The sequence below is a fragment of the Petaurus breviceps genome, unplaced genomic scaffold, assembly GCF_028583685.1.
Source record: "Petaurus breviceps papuanus isolate PSGF00001 unplaced genomic scaffold, PetGlider_PUasm1.0 90825, whole genome shotgun sequence".
Taxonomy (NCBI): domain Eukaryota; kingdom Metazoa; phylum Chordata; class Mammalia; order Diprotodontia; family Petauridae; genus Petaurus; species Petaurus breviceps.
The window spans coordinates 16,756,378-16,776,674 of NW_027187353.1; the positions used below are offsets into that span (position 1 = coordinate 16,756,378).

Consider the following 20,297-nt stretch of genomic DNA (forward strand, 5'->3'; position numbering starts at 1 on the left):
CCCTCTTTGTTCCTCCCAGGGCCCCACACTGCCTTGCATACTGCAGATGTGCCCAAGCTACCAGAGCTCTACGTTTACCTTTGTTTCCCTCAGAGGTTTGCTTCTTCACTTGTTCATGAACCACTGATTCCTCTAAATCCTTTGGATTGGGGTCTATAAGTTCCCACTCTTCATTGGTGTAAAACACACTCTTCCGGCTGTCATTATTTCCTCTCCCAGGTCGAAATGAAGACATGGAATTTCTGTGAAAAATAGGAGGAAACTGCTATTTAAAACTTTCTACTATGTAAAAGAAGCACAATCACACTTGTCACCACATTTCCAATTTTGATAAGTGATCTGAAAGAAGTTGGTGTCACTGTGCGAGAAAGAGAAAGAGAGAGAAAGGGAAGAGAGGGAAGGAGAAGGCAGTGGAAGGGGAAGGGACGAGAGAGGAGGGAGGAGAGGACAGGACTATATCTTAACAGCTGCGAAATAACTAATTACGCTGCAATCAGATGTTAGTTGACAAGCAGACCATCAATTTATTAGAGTTAAGGTCAAAATTAACATAAAATTAGAAGAAAGGATAAAGAAGTAAAGATGATACCCTATACCTTTCCAACATCTCCAGCCTGACCTAATGAAACAAGCTACTATTGCTAAAAAAAATGTGAGAAAATGGGAAAAAGCGGGGATACTTATCTCACTTAACCGTTTTATATAGAGCAGTAAGAAAGAGTTCCAAAGAAGTCAGAAACTACCTTAGCCAACAGAGATTTTTCTCTCTTTGCCCAGAAGTCAAGGACTCTACTGTTCTAAAAAGCAAATTCAAGTGTAAAATGTCACCAGAGATGGCAGATAAGCAGTTTCATCTCAAACAACAGCAAAAAAACAGAGTAATCCAAGATAAATGTGTACATTGCTCAACATGAGACCCAAGCAAGAGCATTCAGGAGGAAAAACTACAGATGAAATAAATGAAAAATGGAAGAAAATAACAAACATTTTTATGAGAAGTTATTTTTTTCATCACCAATGACAGTGGATCCACCACTTTTGGACTCTAACCCCTTGGTCCCCAACTATCTATGCAAGGAAGAAGTAGCCCTGAAGTTGCCCATATGGAGAAGAACAGCTAGGCCTAAATAAACAGAGGAGGAAAACATGCTCTAAGAGGTCATTGGGTAAAATGTCAGAGAGGAAAAGACACTAATGAAACTGAAAAAAAAAGACAATAAGATTACCACCTCCAAAAAAAGGTAACTGAAAAGACAAAAATAACTCCCAAGGTAGAGGCCTTCTGATCTTTGTGAGGAAGATCTATACAGAGGCAGGCTTTTACCAGCAACAATGTGAGAACCCAACAGGAATGCTCTCCCACATTCTGAGTTTCTGTAGCAGATCACGTCTTTATAATCTGATAGGAAAGCACGACTACAATAACCAGTTGTGTCTGTTGACTCCAGTACTACAAAATGTGGCTTTACCACCAAGGTCCTTCTCACTCACATGTTGAGATAGTATAGAATTCTTTGGGAAATGCAAGTGCAAAGCGAATTCTGTTCAATAACGCCCTGCTTATTAGCATACATTTATTACATGTTGTCTGTCTTTGTATCCCTAGTACCTAGTACCTAGTACTAGCCTGGAACACAGAAGACACTTAATAAACATTTGTTAGTTGGAGGCATAAAAACAGGGATATTTCTCCAGGACCAAAGTCATGGAGGATGTCCTCTGCAGGGTCCACATGGAGGAGGGATTCTCATAGATGGTGAAGTCCTCCGGATTTTAAAATGACTTTACATGAACTGCAGTAAGATCCAGAATACATCAGGATCTCTTCAGTGAGAATCATCATTAAAAAAAAAAGATCAGCTTACAGATTCATTTAAAAAATCAAGGATGAAGAATGTCCCTATTGTCTAGAATACAGACTCAGATGGCCAACTTGGATAGTCAGCACATCAGTATCTCTTTAGACACAACAGGAAATACAGAGTGACAATTTGCTAAGCCCAGAACTAAATAAGAACAAAAATGAAATGGCAAGCACAAAAGTAGTTCACACCTTGTTTCAGCTATTGAATTAACACCTTGTTTCAATTCAAGTTTTTTGGTTTTTGTTTTTTTTTTTGAGCCTTCTATCAAGTCTGTTAAGAAACAGAATGTGTGTTGGGGCAGCTAGGTGGCCAAGTGAATAGAACACCAGCCCTGGAGTCAGGAGGACCTAAGCTCAAATCTGACCTCAGACATTTAACATTTACTAGCCCTGTGACTTTGGGAAAGTCACTTAACCCAACTGCCCCTCCAAAAAAAAAAACAGAGAGAGAGAGAAAATGTGTGAACCTTAGAACTCATGAACTCCTGCAACAGGAAGGGGAGGAGCTCACGACCATATATAAGGAGAGGCCCAGGCTACAGAACTGAGAAGAGGACTCTTGTGGTGGCAGAGTCAAGGAGAAAACTTGTGGTATCCCAGCACTCTGTCTGCTCTGTCTGTGCTGATGTTTGTTTGTGATACTTTGTACAGAAGCCCTGGGACCTTACTGGAAGCCCTCAAAGAGGATTTTCTGGTTGTATGTTTACAGAAGTCCTGGAGGAGGGTTTTGGAGGTCCTGGGACTTTACTGATGATTTGTGCTGACCTCTTGGACCTTGTTTGTGAGTCTGTGTTTATTTCTATATTGATGATTTGTGCTGACCTCTTGGACCTTGTTTATGGGTCTGTATTGATTTCTGTGTTGATAATCTGGGTTGAGTTCTCTGACCTTGTTGGTGGGTCTGAGTTGATTTCACAGGCAAATAGTGAATTGATGATGGTGCTGGCCATGTGTATGAATATTATTGTGGCTCTGTCAAGCTTTGTCTTCCCAAAAACAGGAACTGTGAAGGACTTGAGGTGGACTCAACACTGTGAACTTCAATATGGAACAGGAACTGGACGAAGAACTGGACAAGGAGGTGGACAAGGAACTGGGAGCTGCCTGCCTTTGAACCCAGGTGACAGAGCTGGGACCATGGAAGAGGAACCATGGAAGTTGAGAGCCAGCCTCAAGTCAAGCTGAAAGAATACTTTACTTGGATACTGTGTACTGACTGAGAAGATTATGATTTACTGTGACCCATGGGTGGAGAACTTTGACTTTTGTACTTTGTGACCCTTAAGAAGGCAAGCCTCCTTAAGGATGATTGAATGACTGAGTTACTAAATGATTGTACTTTGTTGAAAACTATGTGACCACTTTGGTGAAAACTATGTGGCCATTTTTGTGATAAGTTGTTGAGCTGTGACATGGTGAATGCTGTATTTTGATTTTCTGTGATGAGCTGTAACATTCTGAATGCTGCACCTTTATTTTCTGTGAATGTTTTGCTCTGATTTGTTATTGAATAAATAGAGAGTTCACTATACTGTGTAATCAGAACCTTGAAAAGAAGTTCATAGCAGCAGTCCTCTGGAAAGCTGCTCATACTTGGCTTGACAAATGGCTAACACAGAGATGATACCTAACATAAGTAAACAGTATTAAGAGAGCATCAAGATGTCCTTGACGAAATCAAATCAATAGGTATAAACTAACTGTATTACCAAGTCATCATCAATAGCCTTTGAAAGATCAGATGAATGATAGAATTGCAAGACTGAAAAGGGGCAAATGTCTTGATGCATCATGCCTTTCCCCCCTCTTAAGCAGAGAATAAAATCTGCATGTTCTTTCACTCATTTTCAATCATGCCTTCATGACCCCATTTAGGGTTTTCAAGACAAAAATACTAGAGGGGTTTGCCATTTCCTTCTCCATTTTACAGATGAGGAAACTAAAGCAAACAAGGTTAAGTGACTTGCCCACGGTAATACAACTAGTAAGCATCTGAGGCCATGTTTCAACTCAGGGCAATTAAGTCTTCCTTACTCCAGGCTCAGCACTCTACCTATACCACCATCTAGCAGCCCCCTGCAAACTCTAGGTCAGTGAGTTTGACTTTTGATTCCAATCAGAATTCCAGAATTTATTATTAAACAGATAGCTAGTGAACAGCTAGAAAAGAAAAAGGGTATCATAAAAGACAAGCACGGCATTGTCAAGGCCAAGTCATGCCAGATAAACCTTACTTCTCTTTTTAGAGAGGGTTAAACTGATGGAACATGGGAATGCTACATTTTACTGATTTGCATCAAAGCCATGACAAAGTTATTTCATGCTCTTCTTATAGAAGAGATGGACACATGTGGAATAGATTAAAGAACTCACTGAATGGCTGTACTCAAAGTAATTAATAGTTTGATGACAACTTGGAAGGTGGTCTTTAACAGAGTTCTTGGAGCAGCAATGCTTAACAATTTTATTCAGTGACTTGGATGAAGAAATAGACAGTGTCCTTATCACATCTGCAGATGACCCCAAGCTAGAAAGGATATCTAAAATTATTGATCCAAAAAAAGATCCTGACAGGCTAGAAAAGTGGCCTAAATCTGAGATAAAACTTAATTGGGATAATTAAAAACTTATATTTTGGTTTTTTAAAAAAATTGATTTCACCAGGTGGAAGAGGCATGACTGGACTTCAGTTTGTTTGAAAAAGATTTGGGGGTCTTACTGGACTTCACACACATTACTGTGCTATGTGAAAAAACCAGTGTGATACTGGGCTACATTAAGAGAGGCTTAGCTTCCAAGAGTAAAGAGATTATAGTCACACTGTCTTCTGGCCTCTGGGGACTACATCTGAAGGATTATGTTCAGTTCTGGGTACCACATTTTAGGAAGAACATCAATAAGTCAGAGAGCATCTAGGAAGGTAATCAGAACAGTGAAGTGTCTCAAATATCCACCCTGTGAGGACTGATCAGAGACTTTTAGCCTGTAAAGATAAGGCTCTGGGGGGTCATGACAGCTATTTAATTGACTGAAAGGCCATAAGGGCAAAGGATAGAGTCCAGAAAAATATAATTTGAGGAGAGAGTGATTACTTTCACTCATGAAGAAATAGAGACGTGAGTCTTCAATAGATGGAGGTGTGCAATGAGGGAAGCATGGAAGAAGGCCTGGAACAACTCACAGACTCAGGGGAGGTCAGGAAGAGCTGTGGCAGCAGCAAGCGGTCTTGATCAGTCGTAACAGAGTCTGTGAAGGGGAACGGCATGGAGTAAGGCTATAGAGGTTAAGTCCATGATGGTTTTCATAGAGAATCTCCCTGCTAAGAGGGTCAGGACAGCTCACACACTGGTATGGTACCTCGATACCAGAGATCCTATAATCAGTTCATTCATTCAATAAATACTTTGCAATCTCCTACTAGGCAGGACAAACACCAGCTTGTTTCTCTGCATTTGTTCGATAAATATGCAGCTGCTATGATCTACAACACAGTCCAAGATGGTAATAGCTGACTTGACAAATGTTAATATTCTATCCAGGTTTTCATGAGCAAATTGCATGCTTCACTTTAAAAAATTCTCCTATTTTGCATTGTTATGTTTGGATCTCAAGAAGTTCATAGAAGAATTAGAAAAACAACTATCAGATTTCTCAAGAGCCTGGAGTCATGTGAATTTCACCAAGAGACATTTCAGATTCCACTGAAGGCCAATTGATCCAAACCCCTCAGTGGGATTAGAGATGATAACAAAGAAATGAATATTGCCTCACTAGGAATTCACTGCCTAAACACTGCTCCTAGCAGGCCACTGACACCCTATGCTTGCCTGCCAACAAAGTGTCTCAATCAGAGGCCTTATGAGCACATTTGAAAACAAAGCCCACAATGAGATTTCACCATTCAAGGAACTTTTTTGCCTGTGGCCAGACTGAAAGTCTCCATTTTTCCATGGTCTAACTCTTGTGGGAGTGAGTTATAAACATCAACTTCCGAAGTCTCGATACATTTACATTGGTCACAATATATTTTACTGCTTCTGAGAAGATTTGAGAAAGCTCTTTTGACATCAAACAGACCCAGCGAAAGCCTGACTAAAATGGGACATATCCAGAATACTTGAAAAAACCAATACTCTAGAATGTACAAATATGCTATTACAGAACTACCAGATGTCACTTCTGCCCTGAAAGGTTTCTCTCCTCTTCACAAGGCTGTTCCTACCACTGGGACATTAATGAAAAGATGAAGCCTGCACCCATTTTTATAGAGCAACAGAACCAGCACTATCTAATAAAAAAACCATAGCACTTCCCATCAGAAAACCTAGTTTTCATTCCAGGCTTCACTTCTTACCAGATAAATATTAGTAGGCCAGCCTCGTAACCTTCCGGCCCCTGCACCTTGCAGAGTAACATTAAGGAAAACACTTAGAAAATAAAATGCTATATACAAATGTGAAATATCAGTAAGTAGAACTTTGGCTTCTAATTTATTTAATGAATTATTTAAAAACAGTGTCAAATGATCACAGTGTTCATGACTTGCCATGAAAAGCAATGAAGACTCCTAAATTATAGGCAGTTCTTAATGGATATGAGCATATGACAGAACCGGAGAAGGGATGGGCAGAAGACCAGTGTCACTGGGGGCCGTATAGCACAAATCTGGATTTCAAAGCAAATTAACAGAGATAGTGAGCTTCGAGATGAGCTAGACTCAAAGCAAAAGTCAATTTTCTGCAAATGTTAAGCTGAGGTTGTGTGGTGGCTATCTCATGCCATGTCTTATTAGAAAAAAAAAAGTTGTAAATCCATCATGACTTTGAAAGTGCCGGTGTTTGGCACATGGAAACTAAGTTTGACATTTCTCATGATAAAAATACAGTTGTACCATATTACCATCATGGGCATGGGAGCCTCCACCACAAATGCCAGCTTACAGCATTTTTGACTTTTCTAAACCACTTTCACATTTATTTCATTATGTCCCCAGTCCCCAACTCTAGAAATATGACACAGGCATCTTCCCTATGTAACATATGAGTAAAATGAGAAGTTAGAGGACCATCCCTAAGTAACTATATAGCTTTGGGAAAGAGTCGGCATTACTGCGGCTCATGCCCTCCACATAGACGGTCTGATGCCGTTACTTAAGAAATAGTGTGGTGTAATGGGTAGAGATCCGGCCTGGAGCCAGGAAGCCCTGGGTTCAAGTCCTCTCACATATACTGGCTGCATGAACCTGGGTGAGCCACTGAGGATTACATTTCAGAGTAAATACTAAAGTGCACTGGTAAATAAGCCTCCTCCACTGATGAAATCAAACATAGGTCCAGTTCCCCAAAAAATGCAGTTACAAAGCACTGCCAATGTGTAAACTCATTTGGATGGAGGCTTGGGCTGCCTGCCCTCACTGCCTGATGATCATCTACTGACAAGTCGATTGCATCATTCTATAACAGATGCAGGGATTCCAGTGTTTCTCTAGCCTTGACCCTAGGATCACAAAACAACCTCCTGGGCCTCTCTGGTCACAAGACTCAGCTTCTGCTCCCTGACTGATGCCCAGGAGGAGGCACTGGGATACCTGCTTTTCTCAGCCTGGGTCAAACCAAAGGTCTCTCAGTCTTGGCACATCTAACAGCTATTTCTTTTGAATCCTCCTGTCATTTGCATTTTTTAGAGATGACAGTGATATAACAAGTAGAGTTTTGGATCAAATCAATAACCTTGTTAGAAAACCCAGCAATGGCTCAGAGCTACAGAGAGACACATTTTAGTTTGGTTTAAGGAGAAATTTCCTAATAATGACAGTTGTGCAAAAGTTGACTGGGCTGTCTTGGGTGGTAATGAGTTCCCCATCACAAGAGGGCTTCAAGCAAAGGTTTGGACAACGACTTGAGAAAGCTGCTCTAGGGGTGATCCCTACACTGGCACAGGTTAAACCATCCACCTTCTCAGTTCAACCAATTGACAAGTATTTATTAAATTCCACACCAGGGAAATCACTCCAACGAATAAGACAATCCTGCATCTGAGGAGCTGACATTCCAACAGGGAAGACAAGGACCTAACAGAGTACAGGACAGAAGAGACTCAGGAGAGGGACCAGACTGGTCACATGGCCACAGGAAGCGCCTGAAAGAAACTCCTCCGCCAAGGTGGGCAGCCACCCTCTCTGCAGAATGGAGGCACAGGGAACTGCCTGGGTGGCCTGGCCAGAGAGACTCAGGCAGTGTATGACAGATGCAGGCCCCAAACCCATGTCACCCTGGCTGAGACGGGGGCCAAGCTGCCTCCGACTTATAAGGATGTGCCAACTCTAAAGAGAGTAAACACACACAAGTACGGAGCAGTCTAGCGACAAGGTGGTATGAAGAGGAGGGAGGGAGGGCACAGGCAGTGCGGGGAGGGGCACTGGGGTGGCTTCATGCAGAAAGTGGTGACTGAGCTCAGTGTGCTCAGAACCGAGAGGAGGGCAGGGCACTCTAGGCATCGAGGTAGGGGCCAGAGCCAAGGCCTGCAAACTGAACAAAAGCAGCCGGTCGAGGGTCAGGAGTAGACAGAAGGCCAGGGGACTCTAACTGTGCTCCAATTGTCCTCCCTTCCTCCCCACCTTGGAGAGGGTGAGTTGGCTCCTTCTGCTCCTCACACCCGGCACGTGGCCTCCCATCCCCACGCCTCTCACTGGCTGTCTCCCTGTGCCTGGAGTGCATCTTCCATCTACCCTCTTCTGGCCCTCAGTGTCCTCACCTATAAAATAAAAAGGTTACGCCCCATGGTCTCTACAATTCCCTCCAGTGCTAAGACTGTGTTTAACTCTGCTGAATCTTTCTCTAATTTATGCCCCGGTAGCGGCTCCATTTTATGAACAAAATGATTTTTTCTAGAGAGAAGAAGCTGCACCACTGAAATGACTAAACTTTCTGGCCAGTGAACAGGGATGGAAAGTGAGGAGAGATGTGCTGGCCAAATCCCTGTGGCTTCTTGGGAATGAGAGTGAGCTCACACTCATGTAACCAGGGGAGGCTGCAAACCTTCCACAGTCTTTTCTTCACAACAAACATCATTATTCTCATATTACAGAGGAGAAAACTGAGGTCCAGAGAGGTATAGCAACATGCCCACGTGGCTGGACTTGAACCCAGACCTCTTGGCTCCAAGCCCTCTGCCTTTTCCACTACCCCTGGCACATTCAATTTCAGCTCTGACAAAGCTGGAAAACACAGAAGACTCACTTGATGTCAGTGCCCCACTGCTTTAGGGAGAAATTACTGGAACTTGGCTGGGCCGGGGCTGGCTGGCTGGCGGCCTGTTCCCCCACCAGCTCTCCAGGAGCAGCTTCCACAGAGAGGACGTTTCTGGCTTTCTCTGCAGAGGCATTTGGGTGCAGGAGAATTACATCTGAAAGAAAATGAAAACTCATGTCAATCAGCCTTGACTTTCCCCTCTGAACTTAAATTCAGAAATTATGGATCAGAGACACAATTTTCTATCCATGGACAGCTTTTGGCATTCTTTCCATAGGCTCTGAAGTAGGTTTTTTTCTCTACTGAAAAGGGGAAGAGAGACTGCACTAACAAAAATATGCTGTTTTCTGAGCTTTTCAGAGTATTATGAAATGTTTCCCAGGGATGTTAAACTACCATATGAGACCACCAATGACAGATGAAGATTCCAAGTTCACTTTCATGATACACTGTCGCCAAAATATGGCGCTGATCACTTACCACAGCCCTACCCTAACTGAATACAATTGCCCAATTTTGCAGAACACAGAATAGAATATATTTTTCTTCAAGCAGAAAGGCAGTAACACTGAATACACTGTCAAACTTCAGCATGTACTCTCTCTAAAATAAAATATCTGCCAAAATGTCTCCACTTACAAGCCAAAAAAAAAATTATGAAGATTGTTCCAGATGAGATATCCACCGGGAAAATACGTCATTTAAATTCAGCAATAAAATATGTCAAACTAATCCTCGTGCCATCTTTTTATCAGCAGTGTTCAACTTGAGAATTTATTTATTCCTTGGTTCAAGGAAGAAAAAGCCTAGCCAAGAAGCACACATCAAAGTACTTTCCAGAATGTGAGGAATCCCCACCTCAAGAGTGCACGGGCATGACAACCTGTACAGGCATTACAAAGCTGAGCTAAAACAACTGGATATTTGAGTCTAACTTTCACATAAATAGAATCACTTTGTTCAATGAAAACAAAGTTCAAATCAAAAAGCATTAACCCAGCGAATTCAATTCAACCGCCAATGAAAACAATATAGCAATTATGTAGTAAAGCGTATAAAAATTAGATCAAATTTAAATCATGGTATGTCCAGTATCTACACTGGTACAATCTGCCGCCATCACTGTCATCTGACTTGGCTCCGGACGTAGATGAGCTGTGTTATTAAATTGCTTTAAACAATCTTTGTGTGCTTATTAGAAGTACCATAATATTTGCAACCTTTCTCAACATCATTCATTTTAGAAAGCATAATAAGATTATTTCCCCCCAATATACAAGCAATTTAAAAACTCAAGAATGGTTATAGAGAATCATTTGAAGTCTTAAACAACTGAACTTAAATTTGAATGTCTTCAATTTTATATTGTCTAATTTTTAATAAGTAAAATAATATCCCCTAATGACAAATTTATAACTGATTTGAAGAGAAAACTCACTGAAGCAATTAAGACTAGTAAAAGCAAATGCAAGAGATAGTTTAAGTAGCAGAAAAAAAGTCCAAATATAGAAAATAAGATCCACTATATCAATGAAATTCATAAGTACTATTAATCAGGAAGAACAAGGTCCACTGGACTTCTTTTGTATGAATGCTATGGCTGCAGATAGCGTGGGACCTAACTGAAACATCATGTCAATGGCAGGATGAGAATGTCTCCAGATAAAAGGAGATGCTTCTAATGAACCATTATGTTCAAACCAAATGTTTTTAGCCTAATTTATTAGAAATAATTGTACTAATTTCAACTGCTGAGATAATCAAAACAACTCTTGGCATATCCTATGGAGAACGGCTTTGAGTGATCCTACTTGCAAATAATACACGGGAAGAACTGCCCTTATCTCTGAAGTCCTTTGTAATCAATTAATTGAGAAACATTTAGTTCAGATTTTGTATTGCAGATGGATAAAGCAAGAGATGCAGTTAGAGATGTTCACTTGATTACATGTGCATGATATGTCAGTGAAACTGATGTTAGGGAAGACTCATTACTTGGCAAAATTATCGATGACAATGCCATATTTAGGAAAAATGTCCAATAAAATTGGTGGATTTCTTTCATGAAGATGTGGGAGAACTATATCAGATTCTGCACTGATATAATTTTACCAATGTCAAGATGAAAAGCAGGTCTATAAGGACTAGGGGGGGAAATGTAGTACTTCCTGTAATTTAACCACATTTCATGCTTTACAGACAAGCAATTGTATTGAGAAATACACTTATATAAATACTCTTATAAATATAAGAGCTACACAGAGGACCAACTTTTTACATTAGTATAAGAGTCATCAACTTTTTAAAATAAATGAAAAGGAAAACTCTGTAAAGTTATGATAGCACAGTGACAGAGAATAGGACACATACATTATCATAAAACATTCTGGATTTCTTGTGCCAAAGTACTCTGAAGGGTATTTGAGCTAAAAAAAAAAAAAAAAGTCTATTTTTCTTTATGGTAAAGTTAAAACAAATTTATTTTATTTTTTTGTTTGTTTGTTTTTAAAGCAATTGGGGTTAAATAACTTGCTCAAGGTTATACAGCCAGTTATTTCTGGGTGTGGTACTAAGTATCAGAGCCCGGATTCGATCCCAGGTCATCCCGACTCTGGGTCCAGTGTTCTTACTCACTGTGCTACCTGGCTGCCCCCAAAACAAATTCATTTTATAATAAACATTTTTACCTTAAAATTTGGTAAGTGATGAATATTTTTTTAAAACTGTATACTCTAAATAATCAACTGAGGTCTTTGAATTCATGGTCTGATCCAGAAAAATGAAGTGACTAAATGTGTGAAAAATTATAAATGATACATTTTAAATTTTTTTTAATTTCTCAAAAAAAAATTTTTTTTTGCTTTTTGGAGGGGGAAAGGCAGAGCAATTGGGGTTAAGTGACTTGCCCAAGTTCACAAAGCTAGTAAGTGTTAAGTGTCTGAGGCAGGACATTCCCCTGCACCCTTCTTTTGTTCACTATGTGATATTTATCTTTAGTTCTTTGGAAGCAAGGGTATCCCATATCTCATAGAAACACTAATGAATTGTTAGTATTGAAAAGATGAGTCTTTACTTTCATAGGATGCTTGGGATCAGTAAAAGAACTTTACATTTCCTAAAGGTATTCTAGTCCATCCTCAGTTTCAAGTCTGAACACAACCTCTTATCTGTCTGTACTGTCTGTCCCAAATATATGTACTACTGGACAAGCTCCATAAGGATGAATAGAAACTCATTTGCCAAAGATTAATATGAAACATTTTATTTTACTTTAACTGAACAAGAAGAGAATATCTTGTCACAGTACACTGAAATAAGAATTTGAACTGGAAAATCTTTTGGTTTAGCTAACAGTCAAAAAAAGTTCTCTGGTTTATCAAATGAGGCTCAAATTTTACTACCATTTAAATATCCTTTCTGCATGAAACTGGGTTTTCTGTTGTAATTATTATAAAGATAAAATATCTCAATTAGCATTTGAAAAAGAATTATGAGTAGCTATATCAATGATGATCCATTTAGAGGAAACTTGTACCACAAAACCCTAATCTTTCATATTTTTAATACTATTTCGGTTATTATTTTTATGTTGTAAATATGAAACTTGTAAAGGATTTAATCAATAGACATCTGTGTGTTATAATACATTTAAAATTGGCTATAAAAATAGTCATAAAAATTGCAAAGGGTAATAATGAAAAAAAGTGGAAAGGAAAAGGGTCTATCAGTATCAAATCTCAAACTATACTCAAAGTAGCAATTATTTTTTAAAAAATTTGGTACTGGTAAAGAATTTCATCAGTAGAAAGATTAGTTACCTAATGTACAAAAACAAACGAGCCTGGTATGTAGTGTTCAATAAATCCAAATACCACAGTTACTGGAATAAAGACACACTATTTGACAAAAACTACTGGGAAAACTGAAAAGCAGTTTGGTAAAAGCTAAGGACTGACCAACATCTCACATCAACCCCAAGATAAACTCCAAAAGGATACAAGACTTAGCCATGAAAGATAGCCTTGTGAGCAAATTAAAGGAACAAGAAAGAAATGAATTTGCATACCTATGGATAGGGGAAGAGTTCATGAGTAATAGAGAGAATCACAGGAGATAAAATGAATGATTTTACTTATATAAAACTAAAAAGATTTTGCACTACTTTTAAAATTAGAAGGGAGAGGGATAAATGGGAAACTATCTTTGCAGTAAGTTTCTCTGATAAAGGTCTCCAAAGATCAATAAAGAACTGGTTCAAATGTAAGACTAAGAGCTATTCTCCAATAGATAAATGATCAATGGATATGAGGAGGTAACAGAAGAAATCCAAGTTATCAAAAACCATACAAAAAAAAACCGCTCCAAATCACTAATAACAAGAGAAATCCAAGTTAAAGCAACTTATATCTCAGATTGACAAAGAAGACCAAATAGGAAAGTGACAAATACTGGAGATCTGTGGGGAAACAGGAACACTAGTGCACCTTCGGTGGAACTATGAATTGGCTTAGCCATTCTAGAAAGAATGAAGCCTCCCCCCAAATTAACAAACTGTCCATACCCTTTAACCCAGATATCCCACTACTAGGTTTATACTCTGAAGAGATCAAAGACACAGGAAAAGAACCTACATGTACTAAATTTTTATAACTCTTTGTAAAGTAGTAAAAAAATGTAAACTAAAGGGTGGCTTGCTACTGGGGAAAGACTAAACAAATTATTATATATGAATACAATGAAATATTATTTTCCATAAGAAATATTAAAATGGATAATTTCAGAAAAAAACTGAGACCTCTGTATAATGATGCAGAGTGAAGGGAGCAAAAACAGAACTTATACAGACATGATCGAGAAAGATAACTTTGAAAGACTTTAGAGCTCTAATTAATGCAATAATTAAATCACAAACCCAAGGGATTAAAGATAAAAAAAAACATTGCATCTACCAACTAGAAGTAATGAATTTAAAATGCAAAATGAGACAAATTTTTTGAACATGTCAATGTGGGAATTTGTTTTGTACTTTTGTTATAAAGGTTTTATCGATTTTTTTTTTCTTTTCAATTGGGGAGGGTATTTGAGAAGGAAAGACACAAAGTGCTTGTAAAAATAAATGATTTTAATTGCAATAAATTCTTTATTGTATGTGAATAAAATGAGTTAATATTCTTTTCATTGATTAGCTTCCTAAAATTATCAAAGGATAAGATAAAATGACAAATTATCTCACTTAAGTAGTTTATATTAGAGTAAATATCATGTTAAACATTACTAGTAAAGAAGACAGTCCAAAAAATTTTAGAATCTTAAAGCAGGAATCAGTATTATCCATCTCATCCAACAACTCATTTTCTAGCTGATGACTAGCAAAGGCACCTAACAAGACAGTGGCACAGCCAGGACTGGAAACTCAGGCTGACTCCTGGTAGGCCCAGGTGTCTGCTAGGTGATGCTGGGGAAAGGGTCTAGTGTCACATTTATTTTATAGAAGTAGAAAACTTATGTAATGCCTTCCCACTAATGTTAAGAGTAAAGTATGGATGTCCATTATCACCATTACTATTCAATGTTGAGCCAGAAATGCCAGCTATAGTAACAAGAAAGAAAAAGAAACTGAAAGAATGAGCATAGGCAATGAGGAAACAAGATGATCGCTTTTTGCAGATGATGCAATGGTTTACTTAGAGGGTCAATGGTTTACTGGAGAGTCAACTAAAAAACTAAGTAAAATAGTTAACAACTTCAGCAAAGATGCAGGATCTAAAATAAACCCACATAAATCATGAGTATTTCTGTATATTATAAAACAAAACAAAATCAAAAGACAACAGGAAGAGAGATAAAGAGAAATTCCATTTAAAATTACTGCAGAAAGTATAAAATACTTGAGAGTGAGGGAGATGACCAGGCTACCTGAGGAGGGGCAAACCAGCCCGGGCTGGAAACAGAGCAAATGCCAATTAGTAAATGGGATCAGCCCACGAGTGGCCACTGTACTTCCAGCCTGGGTAAGTTGGGAAATTCAGTCTCCACTCACCTCCACTTCCCCCACTTCCCAAAATCAGAGTTCTTTCCACTAAAATTAATAATATTAGAGCTATATGTGCAAGTCATACAAGGAACTGTAACCACTAGAGGAAGATAATAAGAGAAGGAAGTAGTTATTTTTAAAAGGTAACTTTTAAAATTACTTAATTTGAAAATGGAATAATTTTCAACTAGGTAGAAGAGATTAACAAAAGAGAAGGACAATGTAAAAATTGTTTAACTGTACAGGGATCTGTATGCTTTTCCAACAATGCAATACTTGATGACTGTTAAGTTCACAATTAAAATTCCACTTAAAAGACAAACATTGGCATTTGGTAAACCATATTTGGGGCGGGGGGGGAAATCATACTGTAAAATATAAACTGAAAATCTAAATTTTCTTTAAAGTCTTAAAAAGAATTAATTCTTTGTCCTCAACCAACTGTTCTTTACATGATGCCACAAAGCTGTAAATTGGGGAAGGAAGGGAGGGAGGAAGAGAGAGGGGGATGAAGGAAGGAAACAAGTATTTATTAAGCACTTACTGTGTTCCAGACCCTTTTACAAATACTCTCTCATCTGATGCAGGGTATTGTGAAGCCCCCCACTGAAGGAACACTAACACTTGAGATCTCGTAGGCTTTTCTGCTTAAACGCTTTCCATTCTCTTTGCTTTTGGTAATAACTGTAATGTGTATGGCATTCTATCACAGGTTCTGTCACGACTTGGATATGTTTCCCCTCTGGGCCTCTACTTCCTTATCTGTCACATGAGGAGGTCAGACAAGAGAACCTCTGCAGTTCCCTCCAGCCCTTCAAAATGTTAGGGATTTTTAAAAAATGTTAGTAATCTTCAGATTTCCAAAGCATGCTGCTTAGCACTGGAAGGGTGGTGGTGGTGGCAGTCATCATCTCCTAAATCAGCATCATGGTAATGCCCACCCCAGTAATAACAAACCAACCTCCCCCTGCTGGGGTTCACATTTCTATAGTACTTTGTAGCTTATGGAGCATGTTACTCACAACAGCACCAAGAGGCAGGGAAGAGAAAGTGTAACTGTCCCCAAGTCACAGATAAAGAAACTGAGGTCCAGAAAGGGCTATGCCCAGGGCCATGTAGCCAGTCTGCATCAGAGCTGGGACTCAAATCCAAGCCTCCTGACCCCTAGATCAGTACTCTTATTAAATCATGTTCCTACAACTATTCCAAACTTTTTTTTTTTGCCTTTTGGAGGGCAATTGGGGTTAAGTAACTTGCCCAAGGTTACATGGCTAGGTTGTGTGTGTGTGTATATGTGTGTGTGTGTGTATGTGTGTGTGTGTGTGTGTGTGTGTGTGTTAAGTGTCTGAGGCCGGAACCGAACTCGGGTCCTCCCGACTCCGGGGCCGGCACTTTACTCCCTGCGCCACCGAGCCGCCCCAAACTATTCTAAACTTCTTTGGAACATACATTCTGTTCTGTCAGATAAGTTATTAGTATTTAAATGGGTTCCTAAAATTAGTGAAACATGCAACGCAGCCTGTGTCTGGTTGACAACTGGGATGTATTGTGAGATAGGGAAAGAACGGCAGATGGGGAGTCTGGAGTCCTAGGTTCAGGCCCTGCTTGGGGTGCTCTGACCATGTCCTTTCCTCTACACTTCCATATCTGCCCTTAACCCTACAATAGGCATAGTTTCTGATAACATGTGCACAGCAACGACAGAATTTTTAGTCTAATGCTTCCTTCTACTCCTGCTGCCAAATCAAGAACACCCAAAATAACTTTGCTTTTTTGGAGTTTTTCCTTTTGACATTTCAATCATGGTCCAACAAATCATTCCCTGGCCAGGACTGGAAACGTGCAAAGACACCTATAGCTGTATCTGGTTCTTATGTCCAAGGTCTCTGAAAGCACCTCTCCTCTTTACATTCACCAAGGAGAGGATCAGAGACAAATGAAAATCACTGAATACTCAGCAAACCTAACCACCTTCTCCCTCCCTGCCAAGCAGGGCCTTGGCTTAAGGAGGAATGGGTGGGAGTGATCTTGGCCAAGCCCAGTGCAGCAGTCGGAACCTGGAGATCACGAAGGCCAAGGCCCTGAGAAACTGCAACGTTCTGGGCAAACCTAGGCACACCACTTACCACACAGAGGCCTGAAGATTCTCATGGGTACAGGGGAGCTGGGCTGATCACCTAACAGGCATTCACATAGCCCTCCAGAGCTTATAAAGTGATTCTGCGGGCTGGGTAGTACAGGTATCACTGCTCCATATTTGCAGGCACAGTCACAAAGCCTTGATTTGCATCCCAAATCTACCAAACTCAGATCCCAGCATTTTTGCCATAGATCTTTGAGGTTCCTTTTCCCAGTTTTAGAGGATCAGGAAACTTGAAATTATGGACCTGGAAGGAATCTTGGTGAGCTAATAACCAAAACTCTTATTTTAAAGAAAACCAAGACCTATAGAGGTTATGTCAAGACAGAGACCCCGCTTATAGGTCTCACCATCCCTCCTAAGATCTGACACAGCAACTCAAACACGATAGTCCCTCATTAAGTATCTACTGGCTGAGTGAACATTCATCTCTATCAACTAAATGACATGAACAAATGAATTCATCATCCTCAGTGCACTCGGAGTTCACAGATGTAGACAATGATGGCCTCCTATCTCTCTCCTAGCCCACCCATCCTTCACCCAGATGCCAAAGGGATCTTCCTAATGCTCACATCTGACCAGGTCACCCTGCTATTCAAATACCAAGGTTAGCCCTTGCCCAAGTGGCCCTTCTTCCACACTGCTCTGATCCCCAGAGCACACAGTCCTGCCAAGCCAGCTCATAAGTGACCCTTCATTTTCCATCTCTGCTCTTTGCACTGATGATCTTCCACCTCACATCTATCTATTAGAACCCCTACTTTCCATTAGCACTTAGCTTAAACACCCCTTTCTGCATGAAGCCTTTCCTGATTCCCCCTGGCTATGACAACTTCATCCCCAAATTACCTTTCACCTGTCTTATATGTGCTTGGTATACACCTATACAAGAAATTATTATACAATATACCTTATATGGGGAAGAGGGAAGGTTGATCAATAAAGTTATCCCCGATTAGATAATTTCCTCCCAGTCCAGTGGACAGAATGACAAAACATAAAGCACAGGGAACAGGAACAATGAGGGGTTACATGAAGTGCAAAAGTTACCCCCTTTATAAGGCAGGAAGAATCTAAGGCAGGTTTGATGGACTTAGAGAACTCCTAGCCACTGGCTGAAACTCTGGATGCATTTCTAGTGGTTTCTAAAAGCAAGATGCTCACTAGAGAGCATGAGAGAGGAGGCAGCTCTGAGGAGTGTGAGCCCAGGCCCTACAAGGATATCACTGCTAACCTCTCAGGGAACAGGGGTGGGGAGGGGCAGAGAAGGCATCACTCCCTCTTTCCCCGCATGACATGAGCCATGTCTGCCCATGGCAGAGCCACTGACCCAAAAGGAAACATGGCACCCAGAAGAGAGAAGTCTCAGAGTATATGCCCCAAGTTTACGTGAGAAACATTTTATTGCTATTTTTCTTTCAATGCTATCTCACTAGGAGTCTTTACTTTGAACTCACTGTGTCTTCTGGTTGACTAGTAATAGCTAACATATCAGTAAGGACCCAGGAGCTACAGTTCTGAACACAGAGTACCAGGGAGCCTTCAACCTTATGTGGGGGATGCCCTGTTGTGCTAAACCTAGAAAGACCAAGTACACCCTTACATATGTGCTTTCCTCTGGGCACATGCACTGAGTTCTTCTGGGTATGTGAAAAGCACTGTCAAGTTAGCTGATTGTTTCAAATAAGACAACCCCGTTGAGAAACATGGGCAATGTTAAGACAAAAGTTATCAATAACATTTTAACTGGATACCATTAAAGATCTATGAGTTCTCCTAAATTCCCTCAGATTCTGACTTCACCTGTGTTATCTTTGGCAACAAGACCTTTGGAAAAGTCACCAGGATTGGGGAAGGTCCTGCTGTCCCGTTTCACAGTATCGAGGCTGTTGCAATATTCCCATCTCTTCTGCTGGAGTTCCTGTAACCAGTATGTCATGAGCTGGCGGTTAGGAGCCTACAGAGGGAGAAAAAAATAAAGAGAAGATAACTATGTGCTAAGAAATTCAGGAAAAACACATGGATTGATTCAGTCCTGGCCAATTATATCTTCATAAGAAAGGAAGGAGAAGAAAGCAGATGTCAGAGCAGGGAGAGAGGGTATCTAGTCAGGTTTGGGAGCTGGTACAACAGAAAGAACACTGGATTTGGATTCAGAAGACAAGCAGCCATTAACCATAAGTCAAATAATAAAATGGTTAATTAAGACTGAGAATGGTAAAGATGACAGACTATAGGCTGCCATCATTCTTCCCAACGTTCTCTTCCAAACAACCTTAAAATAACGGCTCAAATCAACCTTTGGAGCAGCAGAGCCAACAAGAGATCAGAGGGAGACATTTTTCCAACTTAACACAACTTAGGAGGTTTGTGGGACCTGTGCGGGCCTTGGCTGCAGCAGCAGCTTTGGGAGCTCTCAGCCCAGAGACAGAAACAGTGTCAGGTAAATGGTCAGAAAGAGATTCCTGGGGAACCTTTGCTGGCACAGGATACAGCTGGCACTGACGGGAAGCCCTATTGCCCATACACAGTTCTGGATCACAGGTCCAGACGGAGAGGAATGTTTGTCATTGGTCACAAGATGGCTGGGGCTCTGGTCACAGTTCCAGGGTCAAGAGGTGAATTACTGCTTGCAGCAGTAGGGGAATAGGGCCCTTCCTAAATAAAGACCAGAGCACAGACCAAGAGAGCAATGACCACACCTTTCCCAGGATAAGACCACCTTAGAAGAACCAAAAAATTGCAGTCCCAGAACGAGCTCTGAAAACAGCAGCATGAAAAAAAAGTAGCATTGGTCTAATGGTAAAAAAAAAAAAAAAAAGCCACAAAAATTCCCTGAAGAAAGAAAAACAAAACTCCTTTAAAAGCAAAATAGGTCAAATAAGAAAGGAGGTACAAAAGCTCACTGAAGAAAATAATTCCTTAAAAATTAGAACTGGGGGGGAGACTAGGTAGTGTAGTAAATAGAGCACTGGCCCTGGAGTCAGGAGGACCCGAGTTCAAATC

General features: G+C 40.2%; 1 protein-coding gene across 2 annotated transcripts in view; it reads right to left on the reverse strand.

Annotated features, from left to right (window-relative positions):
* TBC1D2B (TBC1 domain family member 2B) overlaps positions 1-20,297 on the reverse strand; it is an 81,226-nt gene that overhangs the window by 37,396 nt on the left and 23,533 nt on the right. For both annotated transcript variants that reach the window (XM_069071389.1, XM_069071388.1), the window contains exons 2-4: positions 19,095-19,248; positions 9,103-9,268; positions 79-242 (exon numbers count right to left, since the gene is read on the reverse strand). In XM_069071389.1, coding sequence (XP_068927490.1) covers positions 79-242; positions 9,103-9,268; positions 19,095-19,248 — 484 coding nt within the window. The remainder of the gene's footprint in view (positions 1-78; positions 243-9,102; positions 9,269-19,094; positions 19,249-20,297) is intronic.